Source organism: Archocentrus centrarchus, chromosome 16 (genome assembly GCF_007364275.1).
Source record: "Archocentrus centrarchus isolate MPI-CPG fArcCen1 chromosome 16, fArcCen1, whole genome shotgun sequence".
Classification (NCBI taxonomy): Eukaryota; Metazoa; Chordata; class Actinopteri; order Cichliformes; family Cichlidae; genus Archocentrus; species Archocentrus centrarchus.
In genome coordinates, this window is record NC_044361.1 from 28,182,343 (window position 1) to 28,204,183 (window position 21,841).

The following is a 21,841-nucleotide window of genomic DNA, read 5'->3' on the forward strand; positions in this document are numbered from 1 at the left end:
TAGGTCCACACACTTCCTCATCCATTACTCTGAACGCTGGAGCTCCTCGGGTTTGTGTGCTGAGTCCACTTCTTTACATGCCATGCACCTACGATTGTACACCTGTCCACTCAGCATCATTGTTAAATTTGCTGATGACAGAACTATTTTTGGGCTCATCTCATGGTTAGGTGAGTCAGCATACAGAGATAACACACAGCTAACAGTGTGGTGTTCAGTGAACAACCTAAAACCAAAGAGTTGATACTGGACTACAGGAAATAGCTTGACTCAGAGCCAGCCCCAGTTTACATTGATGGGGAGTGTGTGAGGTCCTTAAAGTTGTGTCCTCCAATCACAGGATCTTTCCTGGTCAGCCAACACTATTGCCACAGTAAAGAAGGCATGTCAGAGACTCCACTTTCAGATGGTACTTAGAAAGAACGACATCTCTTTCTACCATGCTGCAAACGAATCCGTTCTACCATACTGGCCATCAGTGTGGTGTGCAGGCTGCTCTGCAGCAGACAAAAACGTGCTATAAGGAGTGGTGAGAGCAGAAGGACAAAAAAAAGACATTGACTGCTAGCTGTCACCCCTGGAGGACACTGCCACCTCACGCTACCTCAGAAGAGCACAAAACATCATCAGTAACTGCTTTCACCTCAGTCAGCATTTGTTTTATCTGTTGGTCCAGGCGATACAGATCAGCCAAAACACGTATATAGATAAAGAGATACTTTCTATCCAGAAACCATCTGGGTTCTGAACACTTACAAGCATCCATAAATAAACACACTGATGACGGACTTTTTTTTTTTTTTATCATGGATATTTATAACTTAATTATTTATTTATTATTAGCATTGTTCTGTACTGTTATTTGAGTTCAACCACCATATTGGAGTTGCATTCTTAATGTAGTTGATCGTTTTGCTTACAATGACAGTAAAAATAATCAATTCAAGATGTAAAATGTCCTGGTTAATACAACAGATATGACTGATTTCTACCTCAGGTCACATCAGACAAACATTTGAATTTAAATATGTAAACATACTGTTTGAATTAAGGGGCTGTCAGATGAACAAGTATAGGCACCTTTACTGGAGTAGAGTATATAAAGGTACAGTATAAGTTTAAAAGTACTGCTTTGATTGCACAGTTCTTGTTCAAATATTTGTACAAGAAGGGCGCAAAAAACATGTATGATGTTACGCAATAGCTTAATTTTCCTCGACCCTCGATTGAGACAGAACTAACCACAACAGTATTCAGTTCCTCTCAAATGATTGGACTGGCTGTTTTTTCAAAAATAACAGTGATGCTGTGAGGGGATATGGCTCACTCAGTCTATTCAGCCTCTGTCTAGTTTGTGACTCATTTCTTGACTTAATCTTTCAACCAGCATTTGAATGCTCCCACTGTTTGCTTACACATGCTTTTAAAAATGGTTTAATCTTGAGCGCAGTAGTGCTCTGGGGTGTGATCACTTCAGGCTCTAGACCTGCTTTCCCTGCCCTATGGTCAGGTGTAGGGGAAGAAGGGTGCTTACTGAGCCAGTAGTTAGCTGGCACTCTTCTTCTTGGAGTAGTCTTTTTACCCTCTCCCCCCACCCCCCAAAAAAGGATGATGAAGGACAACGAGGAAGGGTGTGTGTCTTTGTATATTATGTATTATTAGTATATGGGTGTGTGTGTGTGTGTATATGGATGTGTGTATGGGAGTGCGTGGGATGTGGGTGCCTGTTGATTCTTGGGTGCGTAGCCGGATGGGGACTCTGCTGGGTGTCAGGTGGTTTTCGGGCACCTGGGGCCTCGGGGACTGTTGTTGCGACTTCTCATCCTCATTATTGAGTATGTTTCATGACAAACACACACCCACACAAACACTAACAAACACTACAACACAACACAGCAGGCTGTTTGGCACAACAGTGCATTCGTATCATGATATGAAAACTGCCAGACAAGACAGGCTTTAAAAAATAAAAGGTTTAATATTAACTAAGTTAAAAACTTGTTCCCTACTATGAAAACATGTGGACAGAATTTCACCATCAGTGGTGACTTTTAGTGTCTTTGGTGCCATAACCTCAAAAACTCTGCACTAAAACTTCTACAGAAAGCCATCACCTCCAAGCAGATGTGAAACCTTTTACAAGTTTATTTTCATTATTGTTGAGCAAGAGTTTAATGTACTTACGTGCAATTCACTTCTGAGAGCCTTCCTGTCATTCTTATTGTGTTATCTGTTTGTTAAATGCATCTCTAACAATGTATAACCAGTTGGTATGTTCTAATTTCAGCCCCTAAAAATATTTAACCACAAAGATTAACATAAATTACTACATATCTCGTTGTTTTCTTTGAAAGCCTACGCACTCACTTAGCCCTCGGGCTTCTTTGTAAGATTTCAGAGGTTGTCCTTAGAGAGCTTATTTTGTTTTTAGTGAGGGATTTTTAAAATCACTAACTAAACCTTATACGTAATATAATGCAGTCCTGCTTTGCACTAAACAGTTTTATATTTTAACATTTCAAGATTGTAAAATTCATAAAGCAAGAAAAAAAAAACTCCTGAAAAAAAAGAAGAAATTATTACATTTTTAGGTTGACTGTAATGCTTCACATGTCAAAGCAAGTTGAACTTGTGTAACAGCATAGTGGAGAGTGTAAAATTTGTGCCAATGAAGCATTTTCACTTCTCCTTTAGTTGTGGAGGATTGCTTTGCAAAAACAAATTTCTGTTTTTAAAAGCCTGATCACATATTGTCTTTTACTTTATCATGTCTAATCAATTTATGTGTTCAAATAAGATAAATTGAGTTTCCTTCGCAATGGAATATTTTTCATTTGAAGCACAGTCATGTCCTGTCTGGCAGACACTTAAAACTAAGCTACAGACATGGATTAAAAATATATGTCAAAAAATTCCTGAGACAGTCATCAATTCCCACTATAGCTGTTTTCATCTGTCTAAAACTGAAAAAAAAAAAACAATCAGTTCCTGAAATTCTTACTTCTTCTTTCTGATCCTCTGACATCTGGACAAGTGTGGCTAAGGCAAGATGTGAAAAGGGATGTTTGGCTAACGTGTTTATGAGAACAGTGTACCCTCGTCGCTCTTGGAAGATTTTAGGTGTTCTGCTCCCTCACAGATTACAACAATACAAAATCCAGTCATGCCGACCACAGAAAATAACTGGGTAAGTGGTTATCTTTTACATTTTTCTCATGCATAATTGGTGGTGAGGAAACACAAAGTGTTACCTGAAATTTGCCTATAACCTGCTTTCTGTGACAAAGAAACTATATTCCTCACCCTCCAACAAGAAAACAAATAGAAATGAATGGAAACTGATTAGTGAAGCAATTTTCTTTTGAATAACCCATCTTTGAAAAATATTTAAAAGAGGTCTGTATCTCTGTCTTATCTGCAGGAGGACGAGGATTATGATTATGGAGAAAATGTGACAGACTACCCTATAGATAGTAAAAGTATTGCAGCCCCGTGCTTTCAAGAAGATATCTATGCTTTTGCACACAAGTACTCCCCTGTTGTATTCAGCCTGGTGTTCATCTTTGCTGTTATTGGCAATGTGCTGGTGCTGTGCGTAATCAGACGCTACAGAATCTCTCAGAGTGGTGGAGCCTGTGCTTTTTCCTTGACAGACACCTTCCTCCTTCACCTGGCAATTTCTGACCTTCTGCTGGCCTTCACCCTGCCCCTGTTTGCAGTGGAGTGGGCTCACCACTGGATATTCGGCTTGGCTGTTTGCAAGATTTCAGGTGCTCTCTTCTCCCTGAACCGGTACAGTGGCATCCTCTTCCTGGCTTGCATCAGTTTTGACAGATACCTAGCCATCGTTCATGCTGTCAGCTCAGGCTGGAAACGGAATACATGCCATGCCCAGTTTGCGTGTGCCATCATCTGGATAGTCTGTCTGAGTTTAAGTGGAATTGACATTTACTTTAAACAGGTGGTGACGATAGACATTGTGGGCCAGCAGAAGGGGCCCCTGTGCCACGAGTGGTTCACTGAAAACTCCTTAGAGTGGAAGGTGGGGCTGCGGTTTGTCAGTATAGTTCTGGGTTTTGGTCTCCCTCTCCTAATCATGCTCTACTGCTACATCCGGATCTTCAGGTCTCTGTGCAATGCCTCTCGCCGCCAAAAGCGCAAGTCTCTCCGCCTCATCATCTCTTTAGTGTCCGTATTTGTAATCTGCTGGGCACCGTACAACTGCTTTCAGCTGGCAGACAGTCTGCAGAAGCTGGGTTTGGTGCGTGAAAGCTGCGAGTTTGGCCGTGTGCTCGACATTGGAACTGTGGTGACTGAAAGTTTGGGACTGTTACATTGTGCCCTCAATCCTCTGCTCTACGGCTTTGTAGGGGTTAAGTTCAGGCGGGAGCTCATCAGAATGTGCAAGGGGCTGCTGGGACAGAGGAGTTGGCTGGCGATGGAAGGCTGGAGGGAGCGAAGACTTAGAAAAACCACAGGGTCGTTCAGTTCTGCAGAAAGTGAAAACACTTCGTACTCTGTCATGGTGTGATTCTAGTCAGAGACACATAAAGAAAAAGGAAAAGGTGAAGATATTTCTGTGGTTTTACATGTGAAGGATGCTATACATAAGTAGAATGAGGTGAAAATAGAAATAATGTTCTCAAAATTATAATTTGCTAATTGTTTTTGGTGCTTTGCTAAGTTGTTGAAATACTGCAGCTTATTTTGTCTTGACACCCCCCCCAGCCGCCCCCAAGAATGAATACTGTAGTAAAATCATTATGTGATGAGAAGCATGAAGTAAACTGACTGCAAAATGCTGAGAAAACAAGTTGCTGTGACATCTTTTGATTTCTACATACCCTTAAAATGCTTGATCAGCAGTAATGAGGACTCAAGAGTTGTATCTCACTTATTTATACCCAGTGAATTGTAATTTTCTTTAAGATCTAAAAGCTGTATATGTTAAAATTCTTTTGATTTTTTATCATGACATTAAAGCATTATTTTATCTGTGTGCTATAAAGTGCTCTGTGCTGCAAAAGAAGAAATAAATATGGTTCATTTAAACTTTGTATCTATCATTAAAACCCAACCTTTATTGTTGATCGATGATGAACATTTTTATATTTTATATTTTTAAAAGGAAAAAAAAAGTCTCTACTGCATATTTTTTCATTGTTTCCCTTCAGATTTGCTCTGGAAAACCCTCATTCAGTACAGCATGCAGCTGCCAATGTCATTATTAATCTGACTACTGAAAATACTAAATGGACCAGAGAGTGATCTGGATTTAACATCTATAATGCAGCTTGAGAATACTTTTTTTTCCTTGGGGGGGGTATACAACAAAGCTAATCAAACTGTATGTGTTATTGTTTTTTGACTGAGTTCGCTTGCAGGTGTGGTAATAAATCCCAGGAAGACATCTCTTTGTTTTTGTTGTTGAATTCTTTATTATAAAAATTGCATGTGGTGCTATGGGGTAGTGGTTAACACATTTGCCTGACATGCAAAAGATCCCCAGGCTGAGAGGAGACACAAACCCAGCATCAGGACGTCACAAAGCAATACCGGTCCCAAGCCTGTATAAATGGGAAGGTTGCATCAGCAAAGAGGGTTGGCATTAAAACTAAACTAAACAAAAACAAAAAACTGTGCCGTATCATATATGCAGATCCCCTTGCTGTGGTGATCCTGTGGTAAATAAGGGAACCACTGAAAGTACCATCTATAATACAGAAAATTTCACTGACACATATGTTTGGAGCTGAGTCTGGGTATAATGATGGAAAGAGGGCCCATGGAAGAGTGACTCATTAACTCTAAGCCATTGCAACACCGTTGCACTTGCAACACTTACTTGAGGCCCCCTGTCAATTTACCAAAAGATTAAGTGTCATGATGAGAACCTTAACTGCCAAAGTCCAAATACTGTTGGCCAATGTGAAAACACACACTTGGATGTAACTATACATAAATATCATCCACAAATAATGGAAATAACTTCTTTGTGGTTCAGACACTTCATGAAAGGAGTGATTCAAAGGCCAAGGAGCAGTTTTTAGACTGAACTTTTGTTTTTAGAGGACACAACAATCCAGAGAAGTTTGGAAACACCTGGTTTAATGTTGTGTTTAATTACATCATTATTTTTATTTACAATATTTATTTCAAAAAGTATGCAAGATGTTGTCAGGTTATATACCTGACTATAAAGTAGCTTAAATTAAATGAAAACAATTTGAAGTAGATAAAAAATGAAAAAGTGCCAGAGGCATTATGATGTACGCTCAGTGAATGCTGAATTGAAATCTGTTTCAAAGAGCAAAGTCTGCCACCTTTTTAAGTGATCACTAGCATGCTGTGTTTATGGACATTATTTAAAGTTATTTAAATAATACTTCACAATAACCGCCCAAATAAGTGCCTCAAGACAATGACGGCTGACAACAGAAATGAAACATAACACACTGAGTGCTGCATTAAGTTAAACTTCATTTTTACAATAAAGCCTAGTTTCCTGTTTCAGAAAATCCAAACTTTTCAGTCAATATGGCAAAGTCTGACATAAAACAATGAATTAGATTAATGAAGAGACAACAGATATTTACAGACACCAATTATGAAAAAATACATGGTCATTCACGAACAATTAACCAGGCTAGAAGAAACAAAAGGAAGCATTCCCGAAAAGGCCAAGTTGCTACATGCAAACTTACATGCAGCTCATCAGTTTTATTGCATGTAAGTGGAGCGCCCTCTGCTGGAATCTTCTTAAACAGCAGTGCAGTTTGCCTGGAGATTAATAAACAGAAACAGTGGTGATTCTAGAGTATTTATTGTGTTCTTATACTAAAATTCCCAGGAGGGCCCTTCAACCAGACTTCATCACCTTTACAGTACTGTGCAGAACTCTCGACTCACCCCTGATTTAATATTTTGCTTTAGAATAGAATAGAATAGAATAGAATAGAATGTCTTTATTGACATTATACAGAATGTACAATGAAACTGGAGAAGCTTTCAAGAAGTTCAGTCCTCGTATCTTTTCAGAGGAATTTTTTTGGGTCAGTTTTAAGCTATTTAATATTGACCTATGAATCACTCAAGGATAAACAAGGCACCTAACTCAAGAGATGAACCAGTGTTTTAAATTGGATGTTTACGCACTTTATTACTGGCACCCTGTTTCAAAATAACATAACGTGTTTTGTTGGGAGTTTTTTTTTTTTTTATCACTTTGATATTGGTATTTACTGTTACTATTTTAATATAATTTATTAGCAATTACACTGTAAAATCCAATAGCTATCCTGACTTAGAGTGGCAAAACTTAACCATAATTTTTGAAAAGTTACATGTCTGTAGATGATATTTTGGTATGATAGCCCTTCCTTCCAAAGTGGTAGCTTAATCACAATTCTCAGCTCATGAAGTTAACAACCCTTTAAGAAAAAGTTTGTTTTTTGACACTGTGTATATCTGGTTTAGGCTCATGGTACAGACATTTACCAAAGGTCTAGAATATAATGTTTGATATAATTTTAAAAGGGAACACTTGTGGCTTTCATTTGAGCAAGGTCTGGGATCTCTTTGACCAACACAGAGGTTAGTAGAGATCTTTAAACCACAAATAAAACAAAATTTCCCATAATTTTCACCTAAACTAAGTAATTTCTTTTAGCCCTGTGGCATCCAGGAACATCAGGGACACAAGCGTCAACCACTGCAATATTCACAGGACTCTAAGGATTCAGGAAATGTATAATATAGCCACACTGTCACTGTGGGAGGTGATTGTGAGCTGTACTTAGTTGTCACAGGTTTAGAATTGGTTCTACCCAGAGCAATAAATCCTAGTTTGTTATTGTCATTGCACTTTTCCAATGAAATTCTCTTTGACAGCTCTCGCTTTCTTTTCACCGTCATGTGAATGAGAACAAGAAATAAAAACAGAAACAAAAAGTAGCAATAAATATAAATAAATATAAATAGGAACAACAACAACAAAAAAGATATAATACAGGCCTAAGTGTCTAAATGTAAATAAAGTGTTGATGTGGGTAAAGTGTAGAGTGTGAAGTGCAATGTCCAGTGAGAAATGAAGTGTTAAGTCTATGCTCTGGCTTACAGCAGAGCTTTTATGGCTCTGTGGTAAAAGCTGTCTTTAAGTCTTTCTGTCCATGCCCTTATGACCCTGAGCCTGCCAGAGGGGAGGGTACCAAAGAGACATTGTCCAGGGAGTGTGTAATCTGACCTGATTTTTTTTTCTTCTCTTTTTCTCAGTCGGATAGAGGGGATTGTCCCATCCATGGACCCAATCCACTCTGCCCAAGTGACACTCCACTCCAATGTACCCACGGGGCACCAGTGATCATTGATGCAGTCTTAATGATCCACTGCAGGTCTTTTCTCTCCTCTGAGGTGCAGTTGGAGAACCACACCATGCATCCATAGTTCAGGACAATTTCTGTGGTGCATTCGTAGAATTTGGTGAGGAGTTTTGGTGGGAGCCCAGTTTTTCTGAGAGACTGCAGGAAGAACAGTCTCTGCTGGGCCTTCTTTACCACTTCTCTGGTGTTTACTACCATGTCAAGTCCCTTGAGAGGTGAACACCAATGTACTTGAAGCTCTCCACCAGTTCCACCTTTTCCCCAACAATCACCAGACTGGCATGTACAGTATGTTTCCTGGAGTCAACGACAAGCTGCTTTGTCTTGTTAATGTTGAGGAGCAAGTCATTATTCTGGCAGCAGGATGTGAGGGCCTGGACCTCCTGTCTGTAAGCTGCCTCATCTGCCTTTTTGCTATCAATCTCACCACAGCTGTGTCATCTGCAAATTTGAATGTGTAGGTTGTGTCATAAATGGGGGTAGAGTCATGTGTAAAAAGTGCAAATAGGAGTGGATTGAGAACACAGCCTCAGGGGGTGCAGGTGTTGATGAGTATGTTAGAGGAGTAGAGGCTTCCAAGTCTCATGTGCTGTGGTCTGTTGGAGAGAAAATCTTTAATCCAGCTAAAGAGGTGTAGTCCAGGCCCAGTGTCAGCAATTTGTCTCCCAGCTTGCCCGGGTTGACAGTGTTAAAGGCCGAGCTGAAGTCGACAAACTGTATCCTCACATAAGTATTTGGGTTCTTGAGGTGTGTCAGTGCAGTATGGAGCAGGAGTGAGATGGTGTCCTCAGTGCATCTGTTGGTGTTATAGGCAAACTGGTACTGGTCGAGGTCAGGAGGGACGGAGGCCTTGATGTGATTCATTACCAGTCTCTCAAATCATTTCATGATTATTGGCGTTAATGCAATGGGCTGATAACCATTCAAGCATGTGACTGCTGAGTGGATTGGGATTGGGATGATGGTCACAGTCTTCAAGTAGGTGGGAACTGCAAGGCAGAAACAGGTTCTGTTTTTTCCATTGTGTGATGGAACGTGGTTGTTGGTGAGCCGTTTTCTGAGCTTTTTATGCTTCAGCTCCAGTCTGGTGAGCTTGCAGTGGATCACTGGCTATGTTTGGTGACACAGTGATTCCTTTGGAAAGACTGATGATGTTTGACTGATGCGGACCTACAGTAGAGGGTTTACCTCTTTTCTCCAAAAGTTCTACAAAGGCATTGACATCTGTCCTGTCCTTCTCTATCCTTGGCTTCTGTAGATCATGAAGTCTCACACTTGCTGTTGGCTTATTGTGTGTCATGCCTTAGACACTGACTTCTGTTTTCTGAAGTGAGATAGTATCTGGTCACTGCTCCAATTTTCAACCTGAAACCTTTGGTTCCTCCAGCTGTCTGAGTATCTTTGTTTACAGTCTGTTCAATTTGTCTGGTCTACTGGAATTATTCCAAAGGGACTGTTCCTTCCCAGCTGCTCTGCAAAGAGCATCAGGATGATCAATATAGTGGCAAGACATTTGAGCATAGTAGTATGGTAGGTATCTGGCATAGTTCAGTTTGTCATAGGCAAAGCATGGCTCTGAATGCTGCAAGATACATATGTTAAAGGGAGGCTGTAGCTCAGGAAGTAGACCAGGTCACCTACTGATCAGAAGGTTGGTGGTTCAATTCGTGGCTGTACTAGGCTGTGTGCCAAAGTATCCTTGAGTAAGATACTGAACCCCAAGTTGCTCTCCAACGCAAGCGTTGCGTGAATGTTAGACTTAGCTTAGTTACACATGGATGGATTGTATAAATGGGTAAATGTAAGCGTGTTGTATGAGCTCAGATAGAGTAGATATTGATGATATTTTATTGATCCCACAATGGGGAAATTATAGTTAACAGAACACCCATACAAGAAATACAAACAACAGAACAAACAGGGGAGACAGGTGTCTGAGGTCATGCAGCCATTTTACCAGTGCTACCTTTAGCAGGAAAACAGAAAGAGATACAGTAGGATAAGTAGGTTCAAAAAAATCATCTCATACTGTGTTCATTATGAACACCTTACAAGGTTCCAAAAAACACCTCAGCAAAGCAATAGCGGGTCATTGCATATGAACTCAACAAATAGCCAAAAATCCTTCCCGGGTCACCGACTCAGATTTGAGTGAAAATTATTTTGAAAGTACCTCTACGTGTGTAATGAACACAAACATTGGGATTTTCAAATTTCTAATATTTCAACAGGCAATATCTCCCATATGAATAATATGCTTAGGCTGAAAATTGATGTCCTGGGTAATTTTGGCCCAGACTTTTAGAATCTGGCATCATAAATGTTGTATCTTCTCTCTTTCTCAAGTAATTAACTCCTTAAAAACCAATATTTTTACAGGCGAATTTACAAAATTCAGATTTCAAAGTCCTCCCATGACGCCAGGATCTCTCTCAAAGACCACTTATTGCCATATTTCTATTATTTAAGGACAGGTATGTGTGTCTGGGGAAGATTAGCTCTGTAGAAAGCATAAAAATGGAATTAAGGGACTCAGAAAAGGGTTTCGGGTGAAAAAAATTACTTTTTTGCTTGTTTTTTCCCTGTCCGGTTGGGCACCTGGGAAATTGCCCAAGGTATTGCCACTTGGTCAGCATAATTTTACATATCTTAACTACATTTCCTCAAAAGTTCCAGTTGTTTTCTCATCTCCTTTGTTTTCTAATCATTTGAAATATAGATGTTTTTGGCCAAAAGCGCCCTCTATTGTCTCTCTTTTTCCAGCATAATTCAAAGATTCTCACCCATATATCATTTCCAGACATCTATATATCTCAGAAACCCTTTGGAGCTGAGGCCTATAATTTTGCATGTATTCATTATACACATAGAGGTATTTTCATAATAATTTTCACTCAAATCTGAGTCGGTGACCTGAGGAGCCATTGGTTGAGTTTATATGGAATGACCCTAGCACAGGTGTGGACGACGCCAGTCCTCAAGGGCCGGTGTCCTGCAGGTTTTAGATGTGTCCCTAATCCAACACACCTAAATCAAATGGCTGAATTACCTCTTCAGTAGGCAGTCAAGCTCTCCAGAGTCCTGCTAATGACTTCTATATGTGATTCAGGTGTGTTTTATTGTGAGGGGCTACAGCAGAGACGAGTAAGCCAGGATACCGTGGTGGCAAGCCAGCTCCCTCAACACGCAGTTTATGATAATGTTCATGATAAGATGGTATAGACAGCCTTGGTTGCCAGGATACCAGTTCATACAGGTCACAACACGGGGCGGGGGCATAGAGCATCTGTTTACATAACATCTCCAGGAGATGATTTAGATACAAGGACTATATAAGAACTAGTCCATTTACCGCTGTCCCTCTCTTGATGCTCGAATAAGACTGAGCTGTGAATTAGGTTGGGTCCTAAGGCTAAACTTGCTGCTTTGTATCAGTTCTTATCACAAATAATGCTAATTCATGTATTTATTTCTTCTAGGCAGGATTATTGTAATTCATTATTATCAGGCTGTCCTAAAAGCTCCATGAAAAGCCTTCAGCTGATCCAAAATGCTGCAGCTAGAGTACTGGCCGGGATTAGAAAGAGAGAGCAGATTTCTCCCATATTGGCTTCTCTTCATTGGCTCCCTGTTAAATCTAGAAAATAATTTAAAATACTTCTCCTCACATACAAGGTCTTGAGTAATCAGGCCCCATCGTATCTTAAAGACCTCATAGTACCATATCACCCAAATAGAGCACTTCGCTCTCAGACTGCTGGCTTACTTGTGGTTCCTCGGATACTTAAGAGTAGAATAGGAGGCAGAGCCTTCAGCTTTCAGGCCCCTCTTCTGTGGAACCAGCTCCCAGCTTGGATTCAGGAGACAGACACCCTCTCTATTTTTAAGATTAGGCTTAAAACTTTCCTTTAGGATCAAGCTTATAGTTAGGGCTGGATCAGGTGAACCTGAACCCTGCTGTAGGCCTAGGTGCTGGGAAGTTCCCATAATGCACCGTACACTTAATCATTAATTATTATTCATCTCTGTCTCTCTTCCACAGCATGTCTCCTGTCTCTCTCCCCTCAGCCCCGGTCACAGCAGATGACTGCCTGTCCCTGAGCCTGGTTCTGCCGGAGGTTTCTTCCTGCTAAAAGGGAGTTTTTCCTTCCCACTGTCACCAAATGCTTGCTTTACTGTTGGGTATTCTTTACCCATAATACAAAGCATCTTGAGGCGACTGTTTATTGTGATTTGGCGCTGTATAAATAAAATTGAATTGAATTGACTTGACTTGAAACAAAAATACGCAAAGTGCGTACTTGTCGTCTTGCTCGTAATTGCTGTCGGTGTTTAGACACAGATACTGCAGTTTTGTTTAGACCGTAGTATGTGTTCACAGTGCAACAGCGTCTTCTTTCACAGAGCCATGTGTGTTTCTAGCTACATAATAGTAGCCCAGGATGGAAAAAAACAGAAAACCTGATAAATAGGCCTGTGTACACTATGTTAAAATGTATGCAAGTGTAAATTTCTACCATTGCTGAATAATTTTTTCATAATTAACAAGCTAGACGGACACACACACACACACACACACACACACACCCCACAAAACCAGTCAACATTCTGGCCTAAACCTGTATGGCTCACAATCACCTCCCACAAAGAGACAGTGTGGGTATATTATATATTTCCTGAATCCTTAGAGTCCTGTGAATATTGCAGTGGTTGATTCTTGTGTCCCTGATGTTCCTGGATGCCACAGGGTTAAAAGAAAATATTTAGTTTAGGTGAAAATTATGGGAAAATTTTTATTTGTGGTTTAAAGATCTCTACTAACCTCTGTGTTGGTCAAAGAGATCCAAAACCTTGCTCAAATGAAAGCCACGAGTGTTCCCTTTGAAATGAAACCAAAAACTATATTCTAGACCTTTGATAAATGTCTGTACCATGAACCTAAACCAGATATACACAGTGTCAAAAACAAACTTTTTCTTAAGGGTTGTTAACTTCATGAGCTGATAATTGTGATTAAGCTACCACTTTGGAAGGGCTATCATACCAAAATATCATCTACAGACATGTAACTTTTCAAAAATTATGGTTAAGTTTTCAACTCCCACCTCCGGCAGAACTTCGACAGCATTCCGAGGGAGGCTGAGGACATTGAGTCCGAATGGACCATGTTCCGCACCTCCATTGTTGAGGCTGCTGCTCAGAGCTGTGGCTGCAAGGTGGTTGGTGCCTGTCGTGGTGGTAACCCCCGAACCAGATGGTGGTCACCGGAGGTGAAGGGAGTCATCAAGCTGAAGAAAGAGTCTTATCGGGCTTGGTTAGCCTGTGGGACTCCGGAGGCAGCTGACAGGTATCGACAGGCCAAGCAGAATGCAGCTCGGGTAGTGGCCAAAGCAAAAACTCGAGTGTGGGAGGAGTTCGGTGAGGCTATGGAAAAAGACTTTCGGACGGCATCGAAGCGATTCTGGCAAACCGTCAGGCGACTCAGGAGGGGAAAGCAGTGCTTCACTCACACTGTTTATAGTGCGGGGGGGGTGCTGCTGACTTCAACTGAGGCTATAGTCGGACGGTGGAAGGAATACTTCGAGGACCTTCTGAATCCCACTGACACGCCTTCTGTAGTGGAAGCAGAGTCTGGGGATGAGGGGGATGACTTGACCATCACTGGGGGTGAGGTCACTGAGGTAGTTAAACAACTCCTTGGTGGCAGAGCCCCTGGGGTGGACGAGATTCGCCCTGAGTTCCTGAAGGCTCTGGATGTTGTAGGACTGTCTTGGTTGACACGCCTCTGCAACATCGCGTGGAGATCTGGGGCAGTGCCATTGGATTGGCAGACCGGGGTGGTGGTCCCCATCTTTAAGAAGGGAGACCGGAGGGTGTGCTCCAACTTTCGGGGTATCACACTACTCAGCCTCCCCGGTAAGGTCTATGCCAGGGTGCTGGAAAGGAGGGTGCGTCCGTTAGTCGAACCTCGGATTCAGGAGGAACAATGCGGTTTTCGTCCTGGTCGTGGAACGCTGGACCAGCTCTTTATCCTCTCAAGGATATTCGAGTGTGCGTGGGAGTTTGCCCAACCAGTCTACATGTGCTTTGTGGACTTGGAGAAGGCATTCGACCGTGTTCCTCGGGGTGTTCTTTGGGAGGTTCTGCGGGAGTATGGGGTGTCTGGCCCATTGTTGCGGGCCATTCAGTCCTTGTACAACCACAGTGAGAGCTTGGTCCGTATAGCCGGTAATAAGTCGGATTTGTTTCCTGTGGGTGTTGGACTCCGTCAGGGCTGCCCTTTGTCACCGATTCTGTTCATAATTTTTATGGACAGAATTTCTAGGCGTAGCCAGGTGGCGGAAGGCTTCTTCCTTGGTGGCCTCAGAGTCTCATCTCTGCTTTTTGCAGATGATGCGGTTCTGTTGGCTTCATCAGGGGGGGGCCTCCAGCTCGCAGTGGAACGGTTCGCAGCCGAGTGTGAAGCGGCTGGCATGAGAATCAGCACCTCTAAGTCTGAGGCCATGGTCCTCAGCCGGAAAAGGGTGGAGTGCCATCTCCGGCTCAGGAACGAGTTCTTGCCTCAAGTGGAGGAGTTTAAGTATCTCGGGGTCTTGTTCACGAGTGATGGGAGAAGGGAACGGGAGATCGACAGGCGGATCGGGGCTGCTTCTGCAGTGATGCGGACGCTGCACCGGTCCGTCGTGGTGAAGAGGGAGCTTAGCGTAAAAGCGAAGCTCTCGATTTACCGGTCGATCTACGTTCCTACCCTCACCTATGGTCACGAGCTTTGGGTAGTGACCGAAAGAATAAGATCGCGAATACAAGCGGCAGAAATGAGTTTCCTTCGAAGGGTGGCTGGCCTTTCCCTTAGAGATAAGGTGAGGAGTGCGGCCATCCGGGAGGGGCTCAGAGTAGAGCCGCTGCTCCTCCACATCGAAAGGAGCCAGTTGAGGTGGCTCGGGCATCTGATTAGGATGCCTCCTGGCCGCCTCCTGGGTGAGGTGTTCCGGGCATGTCCCACCGGGAAGAGGCCCCGTGGTAGACCCAGGACACGCTGGAGAGATTATGTATCTCGGCTGGCCTGGGAACGCCTTGGGGTCCCTCCGGATGAGCTGGAGGAGGTGGCTGGGGAGAGGGAAGCCTGGGCTTCTCTGCTTAGGCTTCTGCCCCCGCGACCCGGCCCCGGATAAGCGGAAGAAAATGGATGGATGGATGGATGGTTAAGTTTTGCCACCCTGAGATGGACCAAAAAGTGAAATTTTGGCCTCTGGCCCATGGACTAAGTGTTTAGAGTGAACATTACTTAATTTAGAGTTAAGCTCATTAGCAACAATAAGTAGCTAGCGTCAGTCCCACTTTGCATTCAAAGATGAAAAAATGAGCATGCGCAGTTTAGTCTTACCCGTTCAGCAACTGAACAGTCCAGCCCATAGACCGGAGCACTGAGGGTACTCTGCTGACTTGACGTTTGTACCATCCTGTTTATTCTTTTGACAAATAAGTTATTAAACAAGTATGTCTGTTAATATGTTTTAATTACTGCTACAACCGTTAGCATTCGCTAGCTACCAAACCGCATGCTAAGGCGAGTTTGGGCAGTTTCCCACCATAATCATGTGATGAGCTTAAAATTTCTAACAGTTTCAAAGCCTAGTTACTCATTTAAAATGCCCCTCAAGTACTTAAAACACATTTCAACTTTATTTGCTTTTTTGGGGTCTAAGTTGTTTTTCAAGGAGCAATTGTACGGGCAAAAGAATTTTTAAAGCATGAGCTCCGACTCTGATAGAAGAAAGAAATCTTGAGATATCTTTTTAGTCTGAATGACCACTTTGTAAGGTCTAATAAGCTTAAAATGTTACATTTCACATTTTAAAGTTTTCTATACGCTCACATTTAAAGTTGTGCCAATCTGAAGACAGAGAGAGCTACTCCCTAATAGGAGCCCAAAATTTTTTTAATCAGATTAGTTATTCTGATTAGTTAGGTTGAACTTGCCTGAAATTGTTCTTTTTTTTTTTTATTTTACATTTTTCTTTAATAACTGTGAAGCATGCACATATTAAGTGGTGTGCCGGTAACCTACATATGATATCAGCGAAAATCCCTTTCAACTTCAAGTCTTTGGTTTTGTTGTTATAGAACAAGTGCTCAGAGTTATTGAAGAGCTGTCTTGTGAACAAAGGCCCACTGCACTAGAGGTAAGATGCCAGTAGCCTATATCTGGAGGACATTTCATCCTAAAGGAGTAGTTCACCCTATAATAAAATGTGGTCATCATCTACATGGGGACCCCTAAAATCACGACCCCAACAGTTTCCATTACTTTAGTTGAATCTACAGTTTGAAAAATATAAAATAGTATTTTTCAACAAAGTGATTCCCAAAGAGCTATTTAGCTGAAAATTTAGCATAACCTGGCATGGTGTGCAGTGTGTCATTAAAAACTCTGAGTAAACTGGACAAGTGGAGGACATAAGAAGACCTGGCAGGCCAACAAAGTTGATCCATTCTATTGTTTGCTGAAGCTTCATCAGAAATGGTCTTAGAGGAAGGGTGACTGTCAAGAAGCCATTCTTATGTAAAGGAAAACAGGGAGAAAAGGCAGAGGTATGCTGAATAACATGAGAACTGGACTGAAAATCAGTGGTAACAGGTCTGATGGAGTGATGAATTGAAATTTCAAATAACTGGTTCACAGCAATGTCAATATGTATGGAGAAGGTCAGGAAGCAGGTACAGTCGTGGCCATATGTAAAACACGGTGGAGGCTCTGTCATGTTTGGGGCTGCATTTCAGCCAGTGGTGTTGGGGATCTTATCAAAACTGATGGAATTATGAACGCAGAAAGTTACCATCAGATTTCGATCCACCACAAAATACCATCTTCATGTTTCAGCATCACAGTTATCCCAAACACACTGCCAATGCAGTTAAAGAATACGTGAAAGGAAAAGAAACACACAATGTAACACTATCAGTCATGAGTTCCTCCTCAGAGCCTGGACCTCAACTTTATTGAAACAGTGTGGCATCATCTTGACAGAGAACAGAACAAAAAGCAGTCAGCATTCAAAGAAGAGCTTTAAATGTCCATCAAAAAGTGTTTCAGCATCATAATGATAGGGAGGCCGGATCTCTCCAACTGTGCAAACTTTGCACAGTGTTACTGCTGTAGTTTAAGATTTATCAGCACTTCAGAGCCCTCTGCACTGGTCTGGGGTCCCAAGCATTGTCTGCCTTGGTTTGGTCTTTGGTTTTTTTAATCTCTGGAAACACAAACTCAACACCTCCATCTAGTGTTAGCAGCTCTTTATGTGATGCTTGGTCTGTTTTATGTCCTTATCTAATATTGTGTTGGTCTCCCTTTTGCTGTCAAAACAGCCTTGACCCATTGACGCATGGACTCCTCTAGGCCCATGAGGATGTGCTGTCGTATATGGCACCAAGGTGTTAGCAGCAGATCCTTTAAGTCCTGCAAGTGCAAAGTGGGGCCTCCATGGATTGGACTTGTTTGTTCAGCATATCCTGCAGATGCTAAATTGGACTGAGATCTGGGGAATCTGGAGGTCAAGTCAACACCTCAAACTCATTCATAAACCATTCTTGGACCATTTGTGATTTGTGGCAGGGTGCATTATCCTGCTGAAGTCACAGGAAATATGTACATTTCCGTACATGCTCTGTAACAATGCTTAGGTAGGTGGTACATGTCAAAGTAACATCCACATGATGGCAAGATCCTAGGTTACCCAGCAGAACATTACCCAAAGCCTCACACTGCCTTCTTCCCATAGTGCATCTTGGTGCCAGGTGTTCCCCAGGTAAGCACATGCACCCTACCGTCCATGTGATGTAAAGGAAAATGTGATTCATCAGACCAGGCCACCTTCTTCCACTGCTTCGTGGTCCAGTTCTGATGCTCATGTGCCCATTGTTGGCATGTTCAGTGGAAAAACAGGGGCCAGCTTAGGCACCCTGACTGGTCTGCAGCTACACAGCCCCATATGCAACAAACTGCATTGCACTGTGTATTCTGAGACCTTTCTATTAGAACCAACATTAACTTTTTCAGCAATTTGCACTACAGTAGGTCATCTGTTGGATCGGACCACACGGGCCAGCCGTCGCTCCCCAGCCTTGGCCACCATGACCCTGTTGCTGGTTCACCCTGTTGGTTCACTGTTCCTTCTGTGGACCACTTATGATAGATAATGACCACTGCAGACCAGGAACACCCCACAAGGGCTGCAATTTGGGAGATGTTCTGACCCAGTAGTCAAGCTATCACAATTTGGAGCTTGTCAAACTCGTTCAAATCGTCACATTTGCCCACTTGCTCCACACCCACTAACAGATGATGAAGAGATGATAAGTGTTATTCACTTCACCTGTCAGTGGTCAGAATGTTAAGCCTGATCGGTGTACATAACTGTATATAACTCCTTTCTGTGCGTGAGAGGCTTTAAGGTAGCGTCTAAATGCGGGGTGTGTCTAACATGAACCTCACAGCTTCTCACACCGTCTTCTTCTGAGTATCGTCTGCTTCTCAGCGCGTGTGATTCTAGTGCGATTACAATTTTATGATTCCTAAACGCCAACGCTCAGCAAAAGCTGTTGCGCGTTTTTCATCTGGACAGCTGCGAGAAAAAACAAAACAAACACCCGATCGGTATTCACCCTTTAAAACTTGCTGACCCGGGGTTTAAGCATTAAGTTATGCGCAGCTCCTATTTTTAGTGTCATCGACCCACAGCGCGCAGAAAACCTTTCAAACTGTGCAGCTGAAGCTCTTAATAGGAGGTAAGTACATTTATTTACATATATTTCAACCATTTGTGAAGTAATTTAGCATTACGCACATTTTATACTTGCAGCCACAGAGGCTGCGGATAATTATCATGCATGTCACTTTCTGTTTCTTTTCGCGTAACGGGGTGTGCAAGCTTAAAGTTCGTACACTTCGGGTTTTGTAGAACCGTTACTTCATGAACAGTAAATAGCAAAGCTGTGGAATAGTTTTATAGATTGTGTGTTTGTGCGTGTATTATGAAGGTTCAGCTGGGAGTCCCAAAGGGAGATTTCATAGAACTGACTTGCCTTTTACCCAGAGAGAAAGAGAAAGAGAGGCGTCTTCTGACATACAGCTTCTGCAGCGTTTTGGTCTTCTCTGTGTTTCAGCATTTTTGTTTCCACATCCATGAACATGGATGCTCCAGATGCAGATTTCGATGGAATATTTAACAGCTCTGATGACTATGACCCGAACATCACCTACGACTATAAGGAGTATCCAGTCAAAAGAGGCAGTGAGGCAGTATGGATTCCTGCTCTGTACTCTGTAGTGTTTTTTGTGGGCATACTGGGGAATATTATTCTACTGACAGCTCTGGTTCAAAAGAGGAGATTGTGGAGCATATCAGACACTTTTATTCTTCACCTCAGTTTTTCAGACATCCTGCTTCTGTTGATGCTGCCCTTCTGGGCTGCAAAGACGACTCAGCATTGTGACGGGTTCTTTGGCATTATCAGCAAGATCTTTGCGGCCGTTTTCAAGGTAAGTATCAGGTGTTGTGTGGAACAGATAGAGACTGAAAGTGAAACAAAGATCCTTTCAGTTAAACTGTGAGAAAGTTTTGGGTTTTTTTTTTGTGGTTTTTTTGTTTGTTTTTTTTGGCTTGGATTGAATTTGGCTGTACTCCATTTCCTGCTAAATCTAGATTCTTGGCAGAACGTGTTGAACAGGGTCACTACTGTACTGGAGTGGCATCCTCTGAGGATTTTAAAATTTCTAGAAAGAGGATGAAATTAGAAATTGGAGGATCAGAGTAGGAGAGAAGTTAAGTGTAATTTTTATAGATGTTAGATGTTTTTGTCTCATACTAAAAGTTTCCCCTTCTTCTTCTAGCTCAACTACTACTGTGGGATCTTTCTGCTGGTTTTCATCACTCTAGAAAGCTACCTGTTTGTCATCCGTGGTATCCAACTGTATTGCCACGGGAAGCCCTGGTTAGCTCATTTTAGCTGCCTGTCAATCTGGGTAATCTCTGTTCTCCTCACCGTACCTGACTGGATTTTCCTGGTGGCTAACAAGAATTCCACAGAAGAGAAAACATGTCTTCATGACTACCCTCAGTCTGGGACTGACTGGCAGTTGTGGTCACGCCTGCTCCACCACATAGTCGGCTTTGTGCTACCTGGAGTCACACTGATGATCTGTTTCTGTTGCTCACATATGCTGTGGCAGCACTGCCGCTTTAATGGCCTCCCAGCACAGAGAAATGTCGCTGTCATCTTGTCTCTGGTGGTGGTATTCTGTCTCTGCTGGGTGCCCTACAACTTCATACTCATTTTGGACACTCTCAAGAACAGACTTAAGGAACACCCCTTAGCTGAAATTTCTGAAGATTCACTAAAAACACTTCTTATGGTTACTTCTGCTCTAGGCTGCCTCCACGCCAGCCTGAGGCCTCTGTTGTATCTCGGCCTGTGTGGAAACTTCAGGGAACATTTACTGGCTATGCTGAGATGTAAGAAAATGGAACCCAAAGGCTCACTTTGGGATCTTGGTTTAGGCCAGAGAGAGCAGCCTGACCACAGTCGCAATGAAGGGGAAGCGTTAACAGTTGTAGACAATCCGATGCTATCAGCTTTGTGAAGCTAAAAAAAATACCCTCCTGTGGGTTACATGTGAGCTGAATGATGTTACACTTCTGAGTTTGAGGTAGGGCTGGACAGTCAGTCAGAAATTAATCAAAACTGACATTCAGAACCTCTAATCAAATCTTGGCCATGTGATGCTAGTACTCCCCCAGTATGTGCTGTCCCCTTTAAATCATAGTATCGAGTGTGTTGTCATGTGATTCTGCTCCATCCAGTCTGCGACATTGAAGCATCATGGAGGAGAACTCAAACACTGACCTGTGCAATTCAAGCTGCTTATGCCAGATAAAAAATACCATGTCCACTGTTTTGAAAATTAGTGGGTTTGGCCTGGGTTCAAGTCCACCTTGGCCCAGGCCTCTCTCTGTCTCTCTGTGGAGTTTGCATGTTCTCCCCATGTCTGTGTGGGTTTCCTCCAGGTACTCCAGTTTCCTCCCACAGTCCAAAGACATGCATTTACTGGGGTTAGGTTAATTGTCTGCTCTAAATTGCCTATAGGTGTGAATGTGAGTGTGAATGGTTGTCTGTCTCTGTGTTAGCCCTGCGACAGGCTGGCGACCTGTACAGGCTGCCTCTCGCCCGATGTCAGCTGGGATAGGCTCCAGCCCTCCCACGACCCTGAACAGGATAAGCGGAAGAGAATGAATGAATGAATAAACGAATGAATGAGTGTATTTTATTTTAAAATAAAAAGACAATAAATTATCATCATTAATTGTTTATACCTGAGTACCAAATTTAATCACAATAGATTAATAATTCTGTGAGATATGAATTTGTAAATATCACCAATGATAGGGATTTTTTAAAATTTTAGT

The 21,841-nt window shown here is 42.3% G+C and overlaps 2 protein-coding genes across 2 annotated transcripts; both read left to right on the plus strand.

Annotated features, from left to right (window-relative positions):
- Positions 1–3,044: 3,044 nt before the first annotated feature.
- Positions 3,045–5,386, plus strand: cxcr3.2 (chemokine (C-X-C motif) receptor 3, tandem duplicate 2). The gene is made up of 2 exons (XM_030750303.1): positions 3,045–3,187; positions 3,422–5,386. The coding sequence occupies exons 1-2, from the start codon at positions 3,164–3,166 to the stop codon at positions 4,529–4,531; spliced, it is 1,134 nt and encodes a 377-aa protein (XP_030606163.1). The 5' UTR covers positions 3,045–3,163; the 3' UTR covers positions 4,532–5,386.
- A 13,543-nt stretch (positions 5,387–18,929) lies between these two features.
- LOC115794889 (C-X-C chemokine receptor type 3-like) lies at positions 18,930–21,448 on the plus strand. The gene is made up of 3 exons (XM_030750581.1): positions 18,930–19,163; positions 19,542–19,917; positions 20,269–21,448. Exons 2-3 carry the CDS (start codon positions 19,561–19,563, stop codon positions 21,016–21,018), a joined length of 1,107 nt encoding a protein of 368 aa, XP_030606441.1. The 5' UTR covers positions 18,930–19,163; positions 19,542–19,560; the 3' UTR covers positions 21,019–21,448.
- Positions 21,449–21,841: the final 393 nt, after the last annotated feature.